The sequence below is a fragment of the Callorhinus ursinus genome, unplaced genomic scaffold (genome assembly GCF_003265705.2).
Source record: "Callorhinus ursinus isolate GAN/ISIS: 27379988/994484 unplaced genomic scaffold, GSC_fseal_2.0 scaffold20, whole genome shotgun sequence".
NCBI classification, from domain to species: Eukaryota; Metazoa; Chordata; class Mammalia; order Carnivora; family Otariidae; genus Callorhinus; species Callorhinus ursinus.
The window spans coordinates 19587186-19605305 of NW_027397082.1; the positions used below are offsets into that span (position 1 = coordinate 19587186).

At 51.1% G+C, this 18120-nt stretch overlaps 1 protein-coding gene across 2 annotated transcripts in view; it reads right to left on the reverse strand.

Annotated features, from left to right (window-relative positions):
• Nucleotides 1-423: 423 nt before the first annotated feature.
• HIF1AN (hypoxia inducible factor 1 subunit alpha inhibitor) overlaps nucleotides 424-18120 on the reverse strand; it is an 80373-nt gene continuing 62676 nt past the window's right edge. Inside the window, exon 5 of one of the 2 annotated variants that reach the window (XM_073904316.1) lies at nucleotides 424-2159. In XM_073904316.1, coding sequence (XP_073760417.1) covers nucleotides 2034-2159 — 126 coding nt within the window. In that variant the 3' untranslated portion in view covers nucleotides 424-2033. The remainder of the gene's footprint in view (nucleotides 2160-18120) is intronic. The other variant, XR_012381684.1, reaches the window with a different exon arrangement.

Sequence of the window (18120 nt, forward strand, 5' to 3'; positions counted from 1 at the left end):
CTTCCCAAGGCCAGGATCATGTCTTTTCATTGGACTAGGCATGTTTGCGAGTGGGGCTTAGCTCATCCTCTGTGTGGCCTCCTAACCTCAGCCCAGGACTCTGATCTTAGGTGGGAGCTTCATGTCAGCAGGACCTCCCCATCGAGAAGACGCAAACCTAGGCCCCCTCTACCTTTCCTGGCCCCCTCCCACTTGCGCCTCTGCACACTGACAGAAGGAAGGCGAGGAGGAGAAAAAGGCCTTCCCAGTCTAGGCGTAGACCTGCCCAGGTGTGTGGGGGGGGACCAGCTCACCATCTCATTAATGTGGAATTGTTTTTAGGTTAATAATCTTGCGTTAATTTTCCCTTAAAATATTGTCTTTGACCGTTAAATGCTCACACTGTTATAAAAAGAACGTAATAAATGATCTTGAAGCAAATTCTCCTGCCAAATGTCATAATTTATTTGCATAATTAGCTCTTAATTTTAATTCAATATGCAAATCCATGCTTCCTTTCCATTGCAGCCGCCTGTTTCCCAGCCGGGCGGCCATGAATTTACTGTGTAGCTCTCTCCACGGCTGTCAGAGGCGGGGGTGGGGAGGCAGGCGTCTTGGTGGCAGGGGCGGGGGGGGCGGCTGGTGCTTGCAGGAGGGGCTCAGACACACGGACTCAGATGGACAGGCCCACAGGCCCCTGCCACAGAGATGCAAGCTCCCACAGATGCACCTGTGTGGACACCAGAATACTAACATATAGACAGACATGTGTAGAGATGCACCAACACCTATCCCAGGCAGGGACCCAGAGGTGAAGGCATATGAACCCAGACTCATAAGCTGACACATTAAGAAATCCATGGGTTCCCACTCAGATACATTACACCGACAGACACACTGTCACGTGAGAACACATGAACACAGACTCCCATGAGGTCCCATGGCCTCGCAGATCCAGACAGACACACTGACATCCAGAGACCTGGGCACAACCAGATATGCCTACAAATGCAACCACACAGGGAGCCAGCCAGTGAGCAGAAGTTCATGGGCACAGACAATAGTCACCATTGAGAGATCCACAGGCCCAGAGACAGATGTGCAGAGTCGGACTTGCAGAGACACACAGAGCTATGAGACCACAAATCTTCATGTGCACACACATAACAAGACACACCGTCACACACAGAAACATGACGGCCCTACAGAAAAGCCAAGATGTTATGTGGATACCCACACACATGTAGGATCTGGGCTTCAAGTCTCCACAGCAAGATTTCTGAGGCCTTGTAGGGCCTGTGGAAGGAGCACTGAGCTTGGGGTCAAAGGACCACAAGCTAGTACCAGTGCCACCTCCCACCTGCTGGGAGACCCTAAGTAAGTCACGTCACTTTTTAAAAATAACGGCTTTATCAAGATATAATTTACATACCATGCAATTCATCTATTTAAAGTGTACAAGCCAATGGTTTTTTGTTTTGTTTTGTTTTGTTTTTCCAGAGAGCCTGAGCCAGCGCGAGGTGGGTGGAGGGGCAGAGGGAGAGGGAGAGAGAACCCTAAGCAGACTCCACACTCAGCACGGGGCTCGATCCCACAACCCTGAGATCATGACCTGAGCCAACATCAAGAGTCAAGACACTTAACCAACTGAGCCACCCAGGCGCCCCGCAAGTCAATGGTTTTTAGTAGGTCTCCAGGGTTGTGCAACCATCACCATAAGACATTTTAGAACATATGAACCATCTACCCACCCCCAACCCCATTCTCATTAGCAGTCTCTCTTTTCCCCCAAATACTCCCTGCCCCCAGCCCTAAGCAACTCTTAATCTCTTTTCTTTTTCTGTGTATTTGCTGATTCTGGATGTTTCATAAAAAGGGACTAAAAGAATGCATGGTTTATTGTGATTGTCTTCTTTCACTTAACATAGAGTCTTCAATATCCATCCGTGTTGTAACATGAATCAGTACTTCATTACTTTTCACGGCCAAATAATATCCCATTGTATGGATAGACTACATTTTATTTATGTATTCACCAGTTGATTACATTTGGGTTATTTCCACTTTTTGGCCATTATGAAAAATACCGCTGTGACCATTGTGGTGCAAGTTTCTGTGGGGGCCCATGTTTTCATTTCTCTTGAGTAGAACTTCATCTTGCCAGAGTTTGGTTCTCTCACCTGTAAATGAGAGGGAGTTCATTCCATCAGGATCTCACAGGCCTGTCCAGTTGTATTCATTTATGATGAACATGGTGTTCTCCTCCTGCAACCAGCCCGCCCCACACTCACACACACAATTCCCAACACAGCCACCAGACATATGACATAGCCACACAGGCACAGGTGCTCCCAAGGCAGCCTCAACTCCTTTAGGGACCTGGTCCTGAGTTTGGGCCCTAAGGAAAAAAAAATAGAAATGAAGTCAGAGAGACTGTGATGGCTACAGGGAAGGTGGTCCTGACTCAGGGAGGGTCCTTTCATGGCCAAGGCGGTGGGGTCTGGCACTGGGGAAGACAGGGGTCAGCCAACAGGGTCCTTTCATGGCCAAGGGGGGGGGTCTGGCACGGGGAGGACAGGGGTCAGCCAACAGGATGGGTGAAAGGGCAGGGTGAGAGGGTGAGGTTGGTGATGGGCAGTTGAGTCAGGGATGGTCTGAACACCAGGACACTTGGGTCCCACTCCCCCCCCACCCCCCCCCACCCCCGCTGTTTCTGCCTTTTCCTTTCCCCACCCAGCCTACCCTTTGTCTCCCGGCTCCTTCTCCCAGAAGGAAACAGGACTCCTCCCCCTCCCCAACAAGCTCAGGAGACAAAAGGGATCCTTTTCCAGGATAATTAAGGTTCAAAGTCAGCAGCTCCTCCCAGGAAACTGATCAGGTTTGCCCTGAGAGCCCTTTAGAGCAGAAGGGATGGCGAAGGGAGGAGAGACAGGGACAGACGTGAGCCGGAGACAAGAAAGTGAACCCGGACACCACTGAGCTGACACTGATTTTTATGACCATGTATTGCCTGTCAGCGAAGTTCGATCTTCAATCCTCCTTTTCAGGAGAGGGGTTTATGAAGTTGGGGCCTGATTAGCTACAGACCCCATACACTGTCTCCCCACTATCACAGAAGTCCTGGGTATGGATGAGTGGAAAACATCTGAGTGTGTGTGTGGATGTGTGGATGCCCACCGATATTATGGATGTGTGTTTATGGTGCTGTTGTGTACCAGTGTGTAAGTGTGTGAGTGCGTGTCTGTCCCCAACCCTCTCGGCCCCCACCCCCACCCATGCCCCCTGCAGAAGGCTCGCTATGCGGCCTCAGCGGAGTTTCTAACCTGGAGTGATCGCTTTCCTGATTTGCCACTTTAGTACTCTTGTTAATGAATTTTTAATCTTCTTAATGACATTAAACACGGAAAGTAATTAAGGAAAACAAGTTTGAAACTGCTGACTTCAACCCTTTATTCACAACTATTTAATGTAGAATTAATTTGATTTTGCCCATTATTCAAATGAACGCGCTACCTTCTCCTCGGCCCCAGGCCTCTCCCCTTGCCCCAGCCCCACATGCCCAGGGACCCCCTGTCTCGTCACCCAGTTATCACTGACCCGAGTGGGTGATGGTTTCTGTGTGACATGTCTGTGCCAGGGGCCTGGGTGTGATGCCTGCGCCAGGCTCCCAGAGGGTCAGGAACGAAGAGAGAGGCCATTCTTCGGTTGGGAGAGAGAGTGGGGAAGGAAGTCAGGGGTGGGGCTGAGGAGCTGCAATACTGCAGACTCCTTTCCATCTCAGATCTCCAACCTAGACACTCAATCATCAGCCCTATGTGTTCTACCTCGGGCGCTCAAATGCTTGGCTCCTGGGGACATTCAGCTCCCAGGTAGTTGGTATTAGCATATTTAGATCTGTAGACCTCAAGATAGTCAGGTATCTGGAGGCTCAAATACTGAGGTTCCATGAAGTCCAATTTCAGACCAGTTTTCAAAATTTCATTTTCAGAATTTCAGAGAAAGAAGCTCCTCCCCCTAAGCCCTGAGCCTTGGACCACTATCTGGGTAAGGCTAAAATGAGCAGGTCATAGCAGCTTGAAACTGGTCCTGGGAGCAGAAACTGGCCCCAAGCTGTCAGCCAGTCTGAGCCTGAGTGGGTTTTGGCTTCTGCTTTCCAGAAGAGGTCCTTAGCGGGCGTCCGACCCCTGGATGAGAAGGAAGACAGGGTCTATATGAGCCCTGGGAGCACTCAGGTCCTGGGACTCAAAGTCCTCACAGCTGGGGGGTGGCTCAGAGAAGGCTGACTCCTGCCCCCCAAAGGCCTCCCTCCTTTACCCTTGGGTCCCAGATCTCGTTGGTGTGTGTGTGTGTGTGTGTGTGTGTGTTGAACCTGTGTAGTGGTGACGACAGGAGGGTTGGGGTGGCCACGACCCTGGGAGGCAGCCGAGGGGAGTGGGGAGTCTCGGCATGTGGCCTCAGGCAGATGTGACTTCAATCCCGGCTCTGGACCTCCACGTGACCTTGGGCAAGCTCTGACCTCTCCTTTCCTCCTCTCTGAAGCAGGGAGACCGACTCTTGGCTTGAGTTGTTATGAAGATTAAGTGGGATGTCACAGTGGCCTTCCCATCAGTTCCTGGCAGTTCCAAGAATGTGCCAGAGAAGGAAAACTGAGGGGTTCTGGAGCTAAGGATCAAAAGAGGGTCTCAGGAAGCCATGGATTTGCCCAGATGCACTGAGGGTGGTGGGGAGGGGAGCTAGCATCAGAGAGCTTCCTCCCTCGTACCCTTTGAACATCCCTGGAAATTTTCCTTGGCCTCATTCCTCTGAGTTATATCGCCAAGAGGGGTTTTCTCTCCTCCTCCCTCTCCCTGACCCCTTCCTCTTGCCTCTTCTCTCCAAACAAGCCTCCCCCAAGCCACTTCACTCATCTCAGCTCCTGGGAGCAACCAGCCCTCCCCCCCTCACCCCCCATCACTCTGCACTGAGCCATGACTGGGCCTGAGCTGATGCAGGAGTCTCGCGCCCCTTCCTCCCATTCCAGGGACTTTATGGGCTGAGACGCTTCCAGCTCGCTCACTTCTCTCTCCCGCGCCTCTCTCCATCATTCTCCATGTTTCTTTCCCCCTCTTTTCTCCCCTGCCGTGGCCTGCCTTGTTCCTGTCTGTCTGTCTCTCCCTATCTGCGTGTGTCTCCACCTGTCTCGGCTCTCTTTCTTGAGAGACCAGGGATTCTGGAACACTTCCAGCTATAACTGTCCAGGACACACACTTGAGAAAGGAAAACTGGCAGGGGGTACTGGAAGGACCCCCCCCCCCTTGAGGGATGCCCATTTCCCCTTCTTGTTGACATCCTAAGGAAGGGCCAGGAGGAAGAGGACCTGATCAATTTAGCACACTCACACCACCCTCCCGCACCTCCTCCCCCACCCCGACTCTCTCACACATACACACCCCCACATGACAGACAAACTTGCACCTCACACACAGACACAAGTGTGCGCAGGCACAGATACACACGGACGCAGACGCACACTCACACACGCAGACGCGTGCGCATGCACACATACACACGCAGAGATCCCACAGGCGCCCAAAAGCACAGGGCAATGATTAATGTCCCCTCAGAAAAAGAAATTATATCGAATAAATTAAACTACTGTGGCAGCAAATTGAAAAATAAGGATGTAAATGAGGTTTGAATACTTAATATCGAAGACAAGGGGGGGGAACAAAAAGGGATCGCTGGGTCCCCTGAGAGGGGAGAAGATGTTCCCTCCTGCTCCCCAGTTCAACTCTGGCTCCTGTCCAGAGACCTCAGAGCTGGGGGCTATGCTAGTACGGGGGCTTCAGCCAGCAAAGGAGACCCTCTCTCTAGTGGCCATTGCAGAGAAGGTCCCAGAGCCTCCAGAAAGACTCAGAGACAGAGGATGAGGAAGAGGTGGTGTAACCACCTGGTAGCATGTCAAAACTCACCCCTGACAGGCCCCATTACACGACGTGGATACTTGCTTCCAGGCCCAACACATGCTCCTCTGAAGGCTCATCCTGCTTCCCCGACCCTACCTACCCCAAGATACCCACATTTGATCACATACACCTTGCTCAGTCCTCAACTCAATCCCAAAGCTGCACACATCCTCAGAACTCACCTGCCTCCTCACCCCCCCAACTATGTCCTAACCCCCTGTCACACCCTGACCACACCACATTCTTCCTGCCAACACCCCAGTATTGTGTTGCATTGTGTTGCACAGTACTACGCACACCAAACACCCCAAACATACACCTGCACGGTACACACGGGTTCACACAAACACAGATTTTCCTTGGAGCACATCATGACACAGCCCTGTCACACACACACACACCCCCCGCTCAGATGGTAGTCCCATCCCTGGGCCTCAGTCCCCTCAGAAATTGTGGGAAGGAAAGGAGGCAGGTTTGGAAGAGCTTTCTCTTCCTCCCCAGGCTTTAAGGGAGTCCTCCCTACACACACTACACACACGGGAGCACTTCCAGCCAGCTTCCATCTTTCGGTTTCTCTCGGCCTCCGCCTCTGGTGCTGTCTCAGTTTCCCTTATTTTGCCTGTCAACTGCTTTCTCCCTGCCGCCTTTGTCTCGGACACCCCAATATATCCCTGCCCCCTCCTTCCCGCCGGTCGCCGGGGCCCTGGGCCGCCATCCCCCCCCACCCCCGCGGCACCCCGCCCCTCCCCCTCCTCGGCGGCTCTCGCTGTCGTCTCTGTTCATATATATTTAGTATTTATTTACAAGGCTGGGTTTTTTCCCTGGGCGGGAAGCCAGCCGTGCACAGAAATCCTTAAGATGCTATAAAGCTGGTGAGGTATAAAATAGAAAGTGGTTAGTGCGCTGTTTGGAGATATCTCACCGGCGGCCGGGGGCCCGCGCCGCCCAGCCGCCCGCTGTAAATCTCCCGGAGTTTAGCGCGCTTGTTTGGATCGGGCCGCGAGGGCGGGGGCCGGCGGCACGGGGCGCCCCCCCACCACGCAGCGCCGGGGACCCTTCAGGAGGGGCCGTCACTCCCTCCTGAAATGGAGGTGGGGGCAAGAGGGGCTGGGAAGACGCCTCTGGGGAAAGAGAGGCTCCTGGGCTGCGGCGCCTCTTCTGAACTTCGCTTAGGCCCCAAGGGGGCCGGAAAGAAAAGGAGTGAAAACCTATAGTCCAGAGGGCCCCCATCCTTACAATACCCCCCACGTGAACTCACCCCCCCAAGTCCCCAAGCGCGGGTGGTCTGGGGAGGGAGCAGGTGAGCCCCCACCCGGAAGAGTGTAGGGCAGGGAGCCAAGGTTCCTCCCAGCGGTACTGGGGACTCTCACACGAGTTATTTCAAGTTATTTCACTCCCTGGAGGGGCAGGTGTCTCTCCCTGGTGGGATCATAATAGTTCCTACTCCAAGGGCTGAAGGGCAGATTAAATGAATCAGTGCAGGTGAAGGATTTAGCACAGTGCCTGGTATATAGTAGATGCTCAATGAGTGCTGACTCTGATTTGTGCCAATCTGCCCAGCACTTTGTTCATCCATGTGTTTAGTTAGTTGCTCATTTACTCGTATATTTTGTCAACTATTCCTGGCATCCATCCACTCATCCATTCAGCAGCTTTAAGCTGTGTGGTTCTGGGCTCTGTAGTGGAGAATTCTGCAGAAGGCAACAGACCTCCCAGGGGAGCTCCAGTCTGGAGGGGGTGCTAAGATCCAAACCAAGAGGGTAAAAGAGCCACTTCTGGATTAAGTAGCATTTCAGCTCAGCTTGCAGGAAAGGGCTTACCCCACCCATCAGCGTGACACCCCTGTCCACAGTCAGCTGTCACCGGGGGAGCCCTTTGACTTCCTGTGGTCTGAAAGTTAAAGGAGGAGTGAAGGAGCAACTAGACTGTGAATCCCCAGAGGGCAGGCCTCCTCCCCCACTCATCCCGGGCCCCCAGCCCCAGCGGAGCCTAGAGCCAGCTCTAAAGAGCTGTCTGTCAGTAAGTGCCCTTTGATTGATGAGTTGGGAAGGCTGAACTCTGCCACACTCCCCTCTCGCTCTGGAGGGATGACACACCTGTCATACAGCCTGCACACGCATGTCCCAGCTCACCTGGACACATGTCAGGAGGGCTGGGCGTAATGACAGGGAATTCTTAGGTGGTCACTGCCCAGAACTGTAGGCCCAGAGGAGCCAGGTCTGTGTCACATAACCATGTCCAAGTCGGTTTTTCTGTATTGGTTCGTTCATTCATTCATTCGTTCATTCATTTATTCAACAAGTGGTAAACAGGGAGTCTCCTGGGCCAGGGGCTGAGGACGACTCAAATGAACATGACTTAGTCCTGGCTCTCAAGAGGTTTATAGGCCAGGGCAGCTGTAGGGCCAACAAACTAGAAATGACAGTATCAAGAAAATTATGCCAGGATCCAGGAGAGCTGTAGAGAGGACTAGAAGGTTCCCAGGGAAGAGAAACCACTGCTGCTGCTGCTGGTGAATGATGATGATGATGATGATGATGATGATGATATTAACAGAATCTAGCAGGCACCTTGCTAAGCATCTTACAGGAAGTATTCAGAAGATGACTTGCACCAGGTCTTGCAGGAGATTAAGATCTTGACGGACAGAGATGAGCTGGGTGTGGGGCAGTGGTGCCATTTCAGAAGGACAACATCGCAGGCAGAAGAAGAGTATGAACCAGTGCATGGATGTGGGAAGTTACTCGGTGGGGAGTGTGCAGGGGAACCACCCAGAGCCCAATTTGGCTGGTAAGTATGGGCATGGAGGAGAGTACTGCAAAGTCTTGGAGAGAGGGTTAGGAAGGGGCCAGATCACAAAGGGCCATGAATATCAGAGTCAGGAGTTTGTACTTTATTTAGTAGGCAATGGGGAACCATTGAGGGTTTTTGAGCAGGGGAGTGACATGATCAGAGCTGTGCTTTAGGAAAATGAATTTGGCAGCAGCGTGCAGAACAACCGGAGACATGGAACTTAGAGAGACCTGCTGGGAGGAAGACGCCACGCCTGGTGACTGGGGCATGGCTGTTGCTGCACGGAGTTTGTTCCGTGAAATGAAGAGGCCTGGGGCCTCCCTGGGGACAGTGGTGATGGTGAGGCAAAGATGGGTGCCAAAGAAATCAGGAAGCGTCTCTGAACTGGTACACTGACTGAAGGTAGGACAGGGGAAGGGCTGGAGGCCCCAAGGTCTCTGTGAGGTGTGAAGGGGTGGGTGACACGGCTCTCGACAAAGCAGGGACTCACATGTTGTTGCTGGCTTCGGGAGAGATGTGCAAGTCTGCTTGTCAAGTATTAGGCTTGCGCTGCTGGGGTTGTGAGCTCGGATCTCAAGAGAAGCTTGGAATTAGAGATTAATGCTTCCATTACCTGCAGGGAGGTGATGGCTGAGTTCCCGAGTGGTTGAGACCTCCTGAGAGACTGGAGAGAACAGTGGAGAGCTGGAGTTGGAGCTCTGTGCTGTGGCTACATTTAGGGGAGAGTGTAGGGGACAAAAGAGACAGAGAAGGAGGGCTAGAGATGCTGTGGGGGCAGTGGGGGGAGTGCAGTGGGCAAGGCAGCCAAGAGATGTGTGAGTTTTCCCTGAGTGACCAGTATTCCAAGGCTTCCATGGGATGGTGCGTGAGAATCACAAGTGGGGTCTGGTGGTCAGGAGCTTGAATGTGAGGCCAGGAGTAACCTTGTGGGGAGAAGTGAGGCTGGAAGGTGCTCCTGGGAGCAGGGGCTACTCCAGTGCCTAGCACGCAGGGATACTCCATCACCTGCCCACTGCTCAGACCAAGTCCCCAGACTTGAGGTTTCCCTAGAGGCCCTCCTGTCCCTCTTCTGGATGGAGCAAACAAAAGTGGGAAACAATGGGGTGGAAAAGTGGGAGCCGATGAGACCAACTGCTCTCTGACTTGGGATTCCCGAGAGCCTCAGATCTCAGCACACTCGGGTTTATTAGGTTCATGCTGATTATTTGGCTACAAACCACACAGCCGTGCTCTTCTTTTTGAGGTGGGTGGCACCCTTGTCTGGTCATCCCCTCGACAGGTTTGACCATCCTCTTCCTTGGCCCTGGAGATTACCCTGTTCTGCAGCTGGCTCCCTCTATCTTGGGCCTTGCTCTAGCCCCTGGGCTGGTGATGCCCAGGTCCCCCAGCATCCCCAGAACTGTGGGGTTTAGGAAGTAGAGGGGACAGGACCCAGAACCTCATTTCCCATTTAGGAGGAGCAAGGCATAGGAGGTAGTGCGGGCCCCCACCCTCCCGGAGGGGACCCGCAGTCCTAAATGCCCCTGCGCCTTCTCCATATTGTGGGAAAAGCTGCTGCATCCATCACTGTCAGGCACCGAGTTTGAATAAATTTGAATGCACTGAGCCGTGGGCTGCAGTTTCTATAATATCACTTTCCAGTTTGAATATTTCACTTACTTTTTTTTTTTTTGAATTTCTTTTTATCCAACAGTTTCTCCTCCTTTTCATCTACCCCCGCTGCAGTCAAGCTCTGGATGTAGAGAGGACAGTGCCTTGCGGGTGTCTGAGATGGGAAGAAACCAGGCCTTTGGCAGCTTTGGCATCTCTGTCCTCCCATCCACCACCCCCACCCAGCACATGTGCTCCCTGGGCCAGGAGCTCCATCTCCCCACCGTTTGTGTAGATGGGGAAACAGCACTCAGAGAATGAGCCGCCCTCAAACTCCTACCCCTCTACATGGCAGACCAAGTGTACCAGATTCCTGCTTCTTTTCTACGGGGGCCTGAACCCCTCACCTACGGACGCTCATATATGGACGTGTGCACACGTGCATGCACACATGTGCATGAGTGTACACACACACACACACCTTCTGATATAGTAACTTGTACCTAAATGTTAATGGCAGATTGCAATTTCCCAGTAGGAAGCTAGCTCCTAGGTCCCTCCGGCCACTGTCCTGCCTTCCCCTATAAATGAGGACCCCCGGTTATGGATTCCCTTTCCATCTCCCTGTATCTCTTCACTCGCCATTCATCAGCATGATATCAATACAGCCATGCTTTCTGGACAGGGGCTGCTGGGAGGGAGAAAAGACCAGCATCCTGCCAATGCACTTCAGAGAACCACCCCTGGTCCCTGGCCACAAGCCCCACGATTTGCTAGCCTATGGTTAGTGCCATCCCTACTCCTGGCGCGGAGCTCAGGGACCAGGGAGAACTGAGGTGCATGCAGGGAAAGAGAGCATCCTGGAACAAAACGACTCAGGATTGCATTCGAGGATGGGTCCAGATAGGGATGGGGAGGTGAGCAGCTTGAGAAGGGTTCTGGGGACCCTCTGAGTCTGTATCTTTCTATAGTGGCATCTGGTCACACTGTCCTTTGGACCATACATAAGATACCCCCGCTACATAGATAATCTCGAGAGGGCAGTGACCATTCAGGAGGCTCGGTGATACTGACATCGATGAGGACATTCTGCTTTATGGGGCACACTAATTAGCTCGAGGGCCACTGAGTGCCCCAACCATCTAAAGAGGACCCACGTTGACCATATGTGGATCCCTGCACCTCCAAGGAGTCATTCAGGCCATCTCCCAAGGAGACATTATTCATAGAGCACATGTTCCTCGTCCCTGCCAGAAATGGCACTTCCTTTGGCTACTAATCCTCCCCCAACAGTGCCCACAACTGCCACACGGTAGGTATGTACAGGGGGTGGTGTGAGGGGAACCAGGAAGCAGAAAACTTCAGTGAATCTGTGACTTTTGGAGGTGATGCTGCTGCTCTCCACTCCGCCTGGTCCTGCGTGCTCATAGTTAGTGGACAAAGCAGGAGACAGGGAAGAAACGGTCAGATTCGGGGAGCTCAAGATGTGATTGGGGAGGTGAAATTGTCATTAAGAGTAATATTTATTTCTACTTTACATTGTGCTATGGTCAAAAGGGTTTTGAGTGGATTTAGGACACACACACGCGCGCGCGCGCAGAGGGATCAAAACAGTTTACAAAAAAGAGAGAGGACAACTGGAAATCATTTAAAGGCAGGAGAAAGATAAATGGTTGGAGGCTTTGGTCAGAGGAGTGTCTGCAGTTAGCTTGGCCATCGCAGGATGGGGCCCTATGCTGTAATTGTCCACCTCTCAAGGGGCTCACCTGTGTGGGTTCAGGTAGTCAGGGAAGGCTTTCTGGAGGAGGCAGAACCAGTCCGGGGACTTGACAGATGGCAGAACAAACCGGAGCGGTATTCCAGTGGCAGGACTGGAGTAAGGAAAGTCAGAGAAAAGGAGCTGAACATGTGGCAAATGTTGGGTCAGGGAGGGGCTGGCAATGGGAATGGTGAGTTTGAGGAACAGTGAGTAGGTGGCAGAGATACAATACGTCCAGGGACAGTAAAGAGATGAGAGTCCCTGTGGGCCATTGATAGGAGATGGAGTGGTCGGTGTGCTGGGAACACTTAGGAGGTGCCCCAGACTAGCTTGGGCTCACCCCAGTATTTCCTAATTCTAATCCAGGCCCCTCAGCACCCTCTTCCTGCAGCCCCTCTTCCCCTCCTGCCCCCCACGAGCTCAAACTCAGCACCCAGCAAAGACAGCCCTCACCAGGGGAGGGTTAGCCATACCAAACAGCATCCCCAAGAAGGATGCACATACCCCTACGAGGGGCGGAAGCCTCCCCTCCCCTCCCCCAGTGTGCCCTGGCTGGCCCTGTGGCGGGAGGGGTGCGGTGTGAAGGGAGAGGCTCTCCTGCCGCACCATGACAGATGATTGACTCGAAACAATATCTAAGGCGATCAGGATAAAGTGCTGGCCATTTCAAGGCTCAGCAGAATTCAGATTCTAATTAGACTTCTCACCACATTCCAAATAAAAATGGTTCCCCTGGTATCCCCTTTGCCTATCAGGTGTCTCTCCCTGATCGCTGGAACAAAACGCATAAAGAAAGTGATTAAAGCCATAACAAAGGCATAAAATTGGAATTATCGCTGCCACCACATCTGGGAGCATGGAGTGTCACCACACCTCCCCCTCCCCCCAAAACCTGCACACACACAGAAATGCTGTCCCACCCCAGCTCCTGGCTGGGCACCCTGCAATGACAGCCATCAGATGGCTGAAGAAGTAGGGGGATGAGGGTTCAGGGGGAGGGATGGGATTGGGTGGGGGGCGGGAGGTCCAAGGAGCCAGGGATTGGAGATCAGGAGGCAACTAAAGTGGGCAAATGAGGGGCTCCAGGCCTGGGGTGAGTGGTCTAGGGAGTGAGGGTTGGGCAGACAATGGTCGCTGTTTCTACTGTCTAAATATCTGCCAGTGGGCCGGGTCCTCGGGGCTCTTGCCTTGATGACCTCACCACCCCCAGGACATACACGCTTGTCTGCACACACGTGTAATCAGGGCTTACAACATGCTGTAAATTGTTTCATGCACTCCATGTGGTGTCCAGCTCTGTTGGGAGACACACAAGTCCCCCCATGACCCACTGCCCAGGCCACTGGACCCAGTGCTGATTTTCAGTTCCCTTTCCCTGCCTGCTTCCAACAGGGGGCACCCACTTACAGAGACTACTAGGTCCCCATCGGTCCCCAGCATGTGTGTGCACAGCCAGCACACAATCCAGAGACCCCAGTCCCCTGTACTGCACATTTGCACACATGCACACACACACACACACACACGTGTACCATGCCTATAACAATACCCTCACGCAGTGCCTCATGTGCTGGGAATATAGCAAAGGCCCCCCCATCTCAGTGGGGCCCTGGCCTCTCTAGCTCTTCTGCCTCCCCTACTGCCGCCCCCATCTGCCCCTCACAGCTAGCCTGGTACCTGGTACGGGGCAGCCTTGTTCCCTGCGTGGGCTGGGTAGGCAGGCGGGAGGTCCAGAGGAGGGTGAGGGAGTGGGAGCGGGGCTCTGAGCGGGGACGATATAAAATTAAAAGGTAAAAAGCAGGAACGCAAATGGAGGGTGCTTTCAGCTTTCACATTATTAATGACTCTTCAAAAAATCGGCGAGTTTTCCAATCTTCTCTGAGAAGCGCTTGAAGGAGCTCACAGATGAAACTGACCTTCAAAATGTTCTTTGGTCTTTAGTTAAGAAATTCGCTCGCCATTATGGCATCATTAGGGAAACAAGGATAAAATTACTCCATGGTTAATGACCTATAGTATCTCCCCACCAAAATTTGTTTCAGATCTAATAAAACTGTGCTTAACACACTCGGATGAGTTATGAGGACTGTTCTGCAGGGTATTAAAATGTGGAAAATAGATTTTCCGAAGCTGGGGGGACTGGACTTTTTGAATCAGATAGCAGAATGGAATTTTCTGGGCAATAAATTCTTCCATGTCTCAATTTCATCTCGCGCTCTCTCTCTCCTGCCTGCCTCTGCCCCTCTCTCTCTCCCTCACTCTCTCTCTCTCCCCCACTCTCTCTCTCTGTCTCCCTCTCTCTGTCTTTCATCTTTTCCTAAAATACTGAAGCAACACAGAAACGTTTCAAACTTGAAGGCTACATAAACTTTGAGAATGCAGAGTGACAAAGGCTGTCAGTGTGGGGCAGCTGGAGCCCGCATGTGTGTGTACACACGTTTGGGGCTCCTGTCTGCCGAACGAGGGTGGTAGCAACACCCCCCACCATCTCACCCAGTGCCCCTACACACACCCAAGGTGGGGCTGACACCCTCCATTTCTCTCTCGCCAGCCGAGCTGCCAGATCGCACCCTCTGCACCTGAACCACAGGGCACACCCATGCTCCTAACCCTTCCTAGCATCCCCCCATCTGGGGCCACCATACACACCAACGCCAGGGGTCAGCCTATGAGAACACACCTGCCCTGCCCACCCCAAACTTCTCGGTGATGGGAAGGGGCTTGCATTGGCCTCGTGAAGGGTCAGAGTTGCCCTTTTTTGCACACGTGTGTGCACATCAGCACATGCTAGCCCTCTTCATGGGGCACACCCAGATGCCCCAGCCACGCAGGCTGGAGGCTGAGACCCGAGCCCCAGCCCAAGCACTGGCCGAAGGTTTTCGGGGGCTGGATACTGCCGCGGAGAGAGGTGGCTGGCGAGGTAATGGCATTTTGCTCTCTTTAAACTTTAATCTTTCCTATTAATTCCCTGCAACTGGAGAATGTGTGAGAGTTAATGTTCCGTGAACGTGTTTCGCACTCGGCAGTCTCTTCGAGCTAATTACCTTCAGGTGCTAAATGGAGGGAAATTGCAATCCATTTGGATGTGAAAAAATTTCGCCTTCCCGTCCCCTGTGAGACATCCTTTTTCCTGAGTGCTGCAGAAAGAATGCTCTCTGGGTGGGAGTTTTTTTCCTAATGTTTTTTTTCTTCGGCCCTCTCCCCCGCCCCCTTTCTCCAAGAGTCTGAGTTTTGCAGGACGGTGGTGGTTGGAGACTGGAGGAGGCCTGGGCCTCGGCACAAGGTCCAAGTCTGGGGTGGAGGCCGGGTGGGGAGGGACTTACAAGCAGGGGAGATGCCCAGGCTGAGAAACTGGCCCCTGCCCCTTGGAGGCCTTGGAGTGGAAGTGTATTTACACGCTTAATAACACGCCTATTACCAGTGTTTCTCAGCTGCTAGTTTTTGAATACAGATATAATAGAATTTTACAAGCCACATAAAAGCTGTCCTTCTCCTGGACCCTGAACTGGGGTGTCTGGTAGGGCAGAGGACAGGGAAGAGCGAATGGAGAAAAGGAGGGAGCTCAAGGAGGGAGAGAATGTAAATGGGTCAGACAACTGGACAGAGAAAAGAGGGGAACAGTGTAGGAAGGAGAGGGGCCTCCAGATGGGCCCCATGGGCAGGGCCAGTGGGGAGAGATGGATGGGACCTCTGTCTCCATCCCAGAGAACTGGCATCAACAACAAAAGCATGAAGGCCAGGAAGGTCTGCTCTAGAAGCCTCTTAGGTCTCAACAGAGAACACCCGCCTTGACACACCCATCCCTCCAGCCCCATTCTGATCTCTGATCTCAGACATCAACCTCATCCAAACCTCACCAAAAAAGACAGTTAATTTCACCTCCTCCCTCTACCCTGGATCCAACCTACTAGACTTTGCAAATCCCATTCCTTAACCTAGGTTGGAGCAGGGAGCTGCTCCAACCTAGGTTATATTTTGCTTCCACCCAAGAGGAACTGGTTTGATACAAAACACACAAGACAGAGCTCCCCGCCCCCGGCTCCACATGAGCAGTGCTCCACTTGAAAGAGGATTTGGACCCCCACAGTTGCGCTGGGCTTGACCTTCCACTGGGAATTCCCTCTCAGACCTCACCTGTGTTCTACCTGTGTGGGAAGAGCGATTCTTTCTAACACTGAAGAGCCTTCCTGGGGAGAATATATTGGGAATATCAGAGTGGCTTGAGTTTACTTTGTTAAAAGTTTATTCTGAAGAGTTTCAAATATATTTTAAAAAATCCATATACCTATCGACTGGTTTCAACAACTATCAACATATAGCTGATCTTATTTCTTCTGTCCACCAGGACCATTTGGCTACAGACATCAAATCAGTTCACCCACAAATATTTTAATATGCATTTCTAAAAGCTAAGGACTCTTTTAACATTACCCCAATAGCATCATCTCACTTAAATAAAAATTAACTATAATTTCTTACTCTCATCAGATATCTATTCCTTATTCAAATTTCCCTGAATTGGTTTCTAATCCAGGTCCACACACTGTATGTGGTCAATGTGGCTCTTAAGCTTCTTTTATTCCAGAGGCTACACTTTCTTTCCTCTTCTTGCAATTTATTGAAGAGACTGTGGGCCATTTGTCCTATGGAATTTCCCTCATTCTGGGATTTTGCTGAGGGCAACCCTGTGGTATCATTTAACATGTTTCTCTGTCCTTTGAAATTGGTAGATTCCAGAGTTGCTTGGCTTCAGATTTGATTTTTTGGCAAGAATATTTTAGAGGTGGCATGAACTTCCTATTGTATCACATCAGGACCACATAATTTCTCGTCACTTTTCTTTTTATAATATTAAGATTAATCAGCGGGTTCAGTTGCTATCAGCTGGATCTATCCATTACAAAGTTCTCCTTCAGCTTTTTTCCCTCCATCAGCTTCTCACTTAATGGTTTTAACAGCCATTTACTATCATTGACTAGATCCATTATTTCATTAGGTGTTTCTGTATTTGTTTTGAAACTGTTTCTTTTCTTCCAGCTTTTTATTTTGAAATATTTTAAATTGTCCAGCAAAGTTCACTGTTGCAATGAATGCTCATATACTCTGACACAGATGAACAATGTGTAACTATTTCCAAACTGGGTTTATCTCTCCCTTTCTCTTTCTGAAACACTTGTGTGTTCATTGCTGACATAAATGACACTTCCCAAAATACTTCCGCAGTTATCTTTTAAGAACAAGGACATTCGTCTGTACTGAACAGTGTGATGATCACTTTCAGGAGCTTTTAACCTTTGCCTCATATACGAGTCCATATTCAAAACCCTTCAACTGTCCCAATAATGTTCTTTATAACTGCCCCTCCCTCACCCCAATCCAAGATCTTTCATTGTGTTTATTTTTGTCCTTTTAATCTCCTTTATGCTGTAATAGTTCTCCAACTTCTTTTTTTGGGGGGGTGTCTTTCATGAGTTTTGGAAAATCCAGGCAGAAGAATGTCCCTCAGTTTAGATTTGTCTGATTGTTTCCTCATGATTAAATTCAGGCTAAACATTTTGGGCAAGGTGATGTTTCCTTCTCAGTGCATCTTATCAGGAGCCATAGGATATCAGTTTCTCTCATTATTGGTGATGATAAGTTTGATCATTTTTAAGGTAGCATCATCCAAATTTCTCCATTGTAAAGGTGCCCTTTGCCCTAAGTACTATGTTATGATGGGGCAGAGATGGGAATTGAGACTGTGTGAATACCTTGTCCTCTAAATATCTTTTATACAGGGAATTTAGGATCCATTGATGATCTTACCTGAATCAACTGTAACTATAGTGGTTATAAGATGGTGAATTTTCTAATTCTACAATTCCTTCTACCTGTATTAGTTGGCACTCTTCTCTAGTGGCATTTATTTTTAATAAAGGAAGCTGTTATCATTTAGGAGGTCTTGATAAGAATGGGGAAGTTGTGCACGTCAAGACCAGCTATGACTGTGGTCTTTTGGAGATACCGTGCCTTCAGAAGCAGTGTAGGTATACCTGTGGCCCCAGGGACATCTTC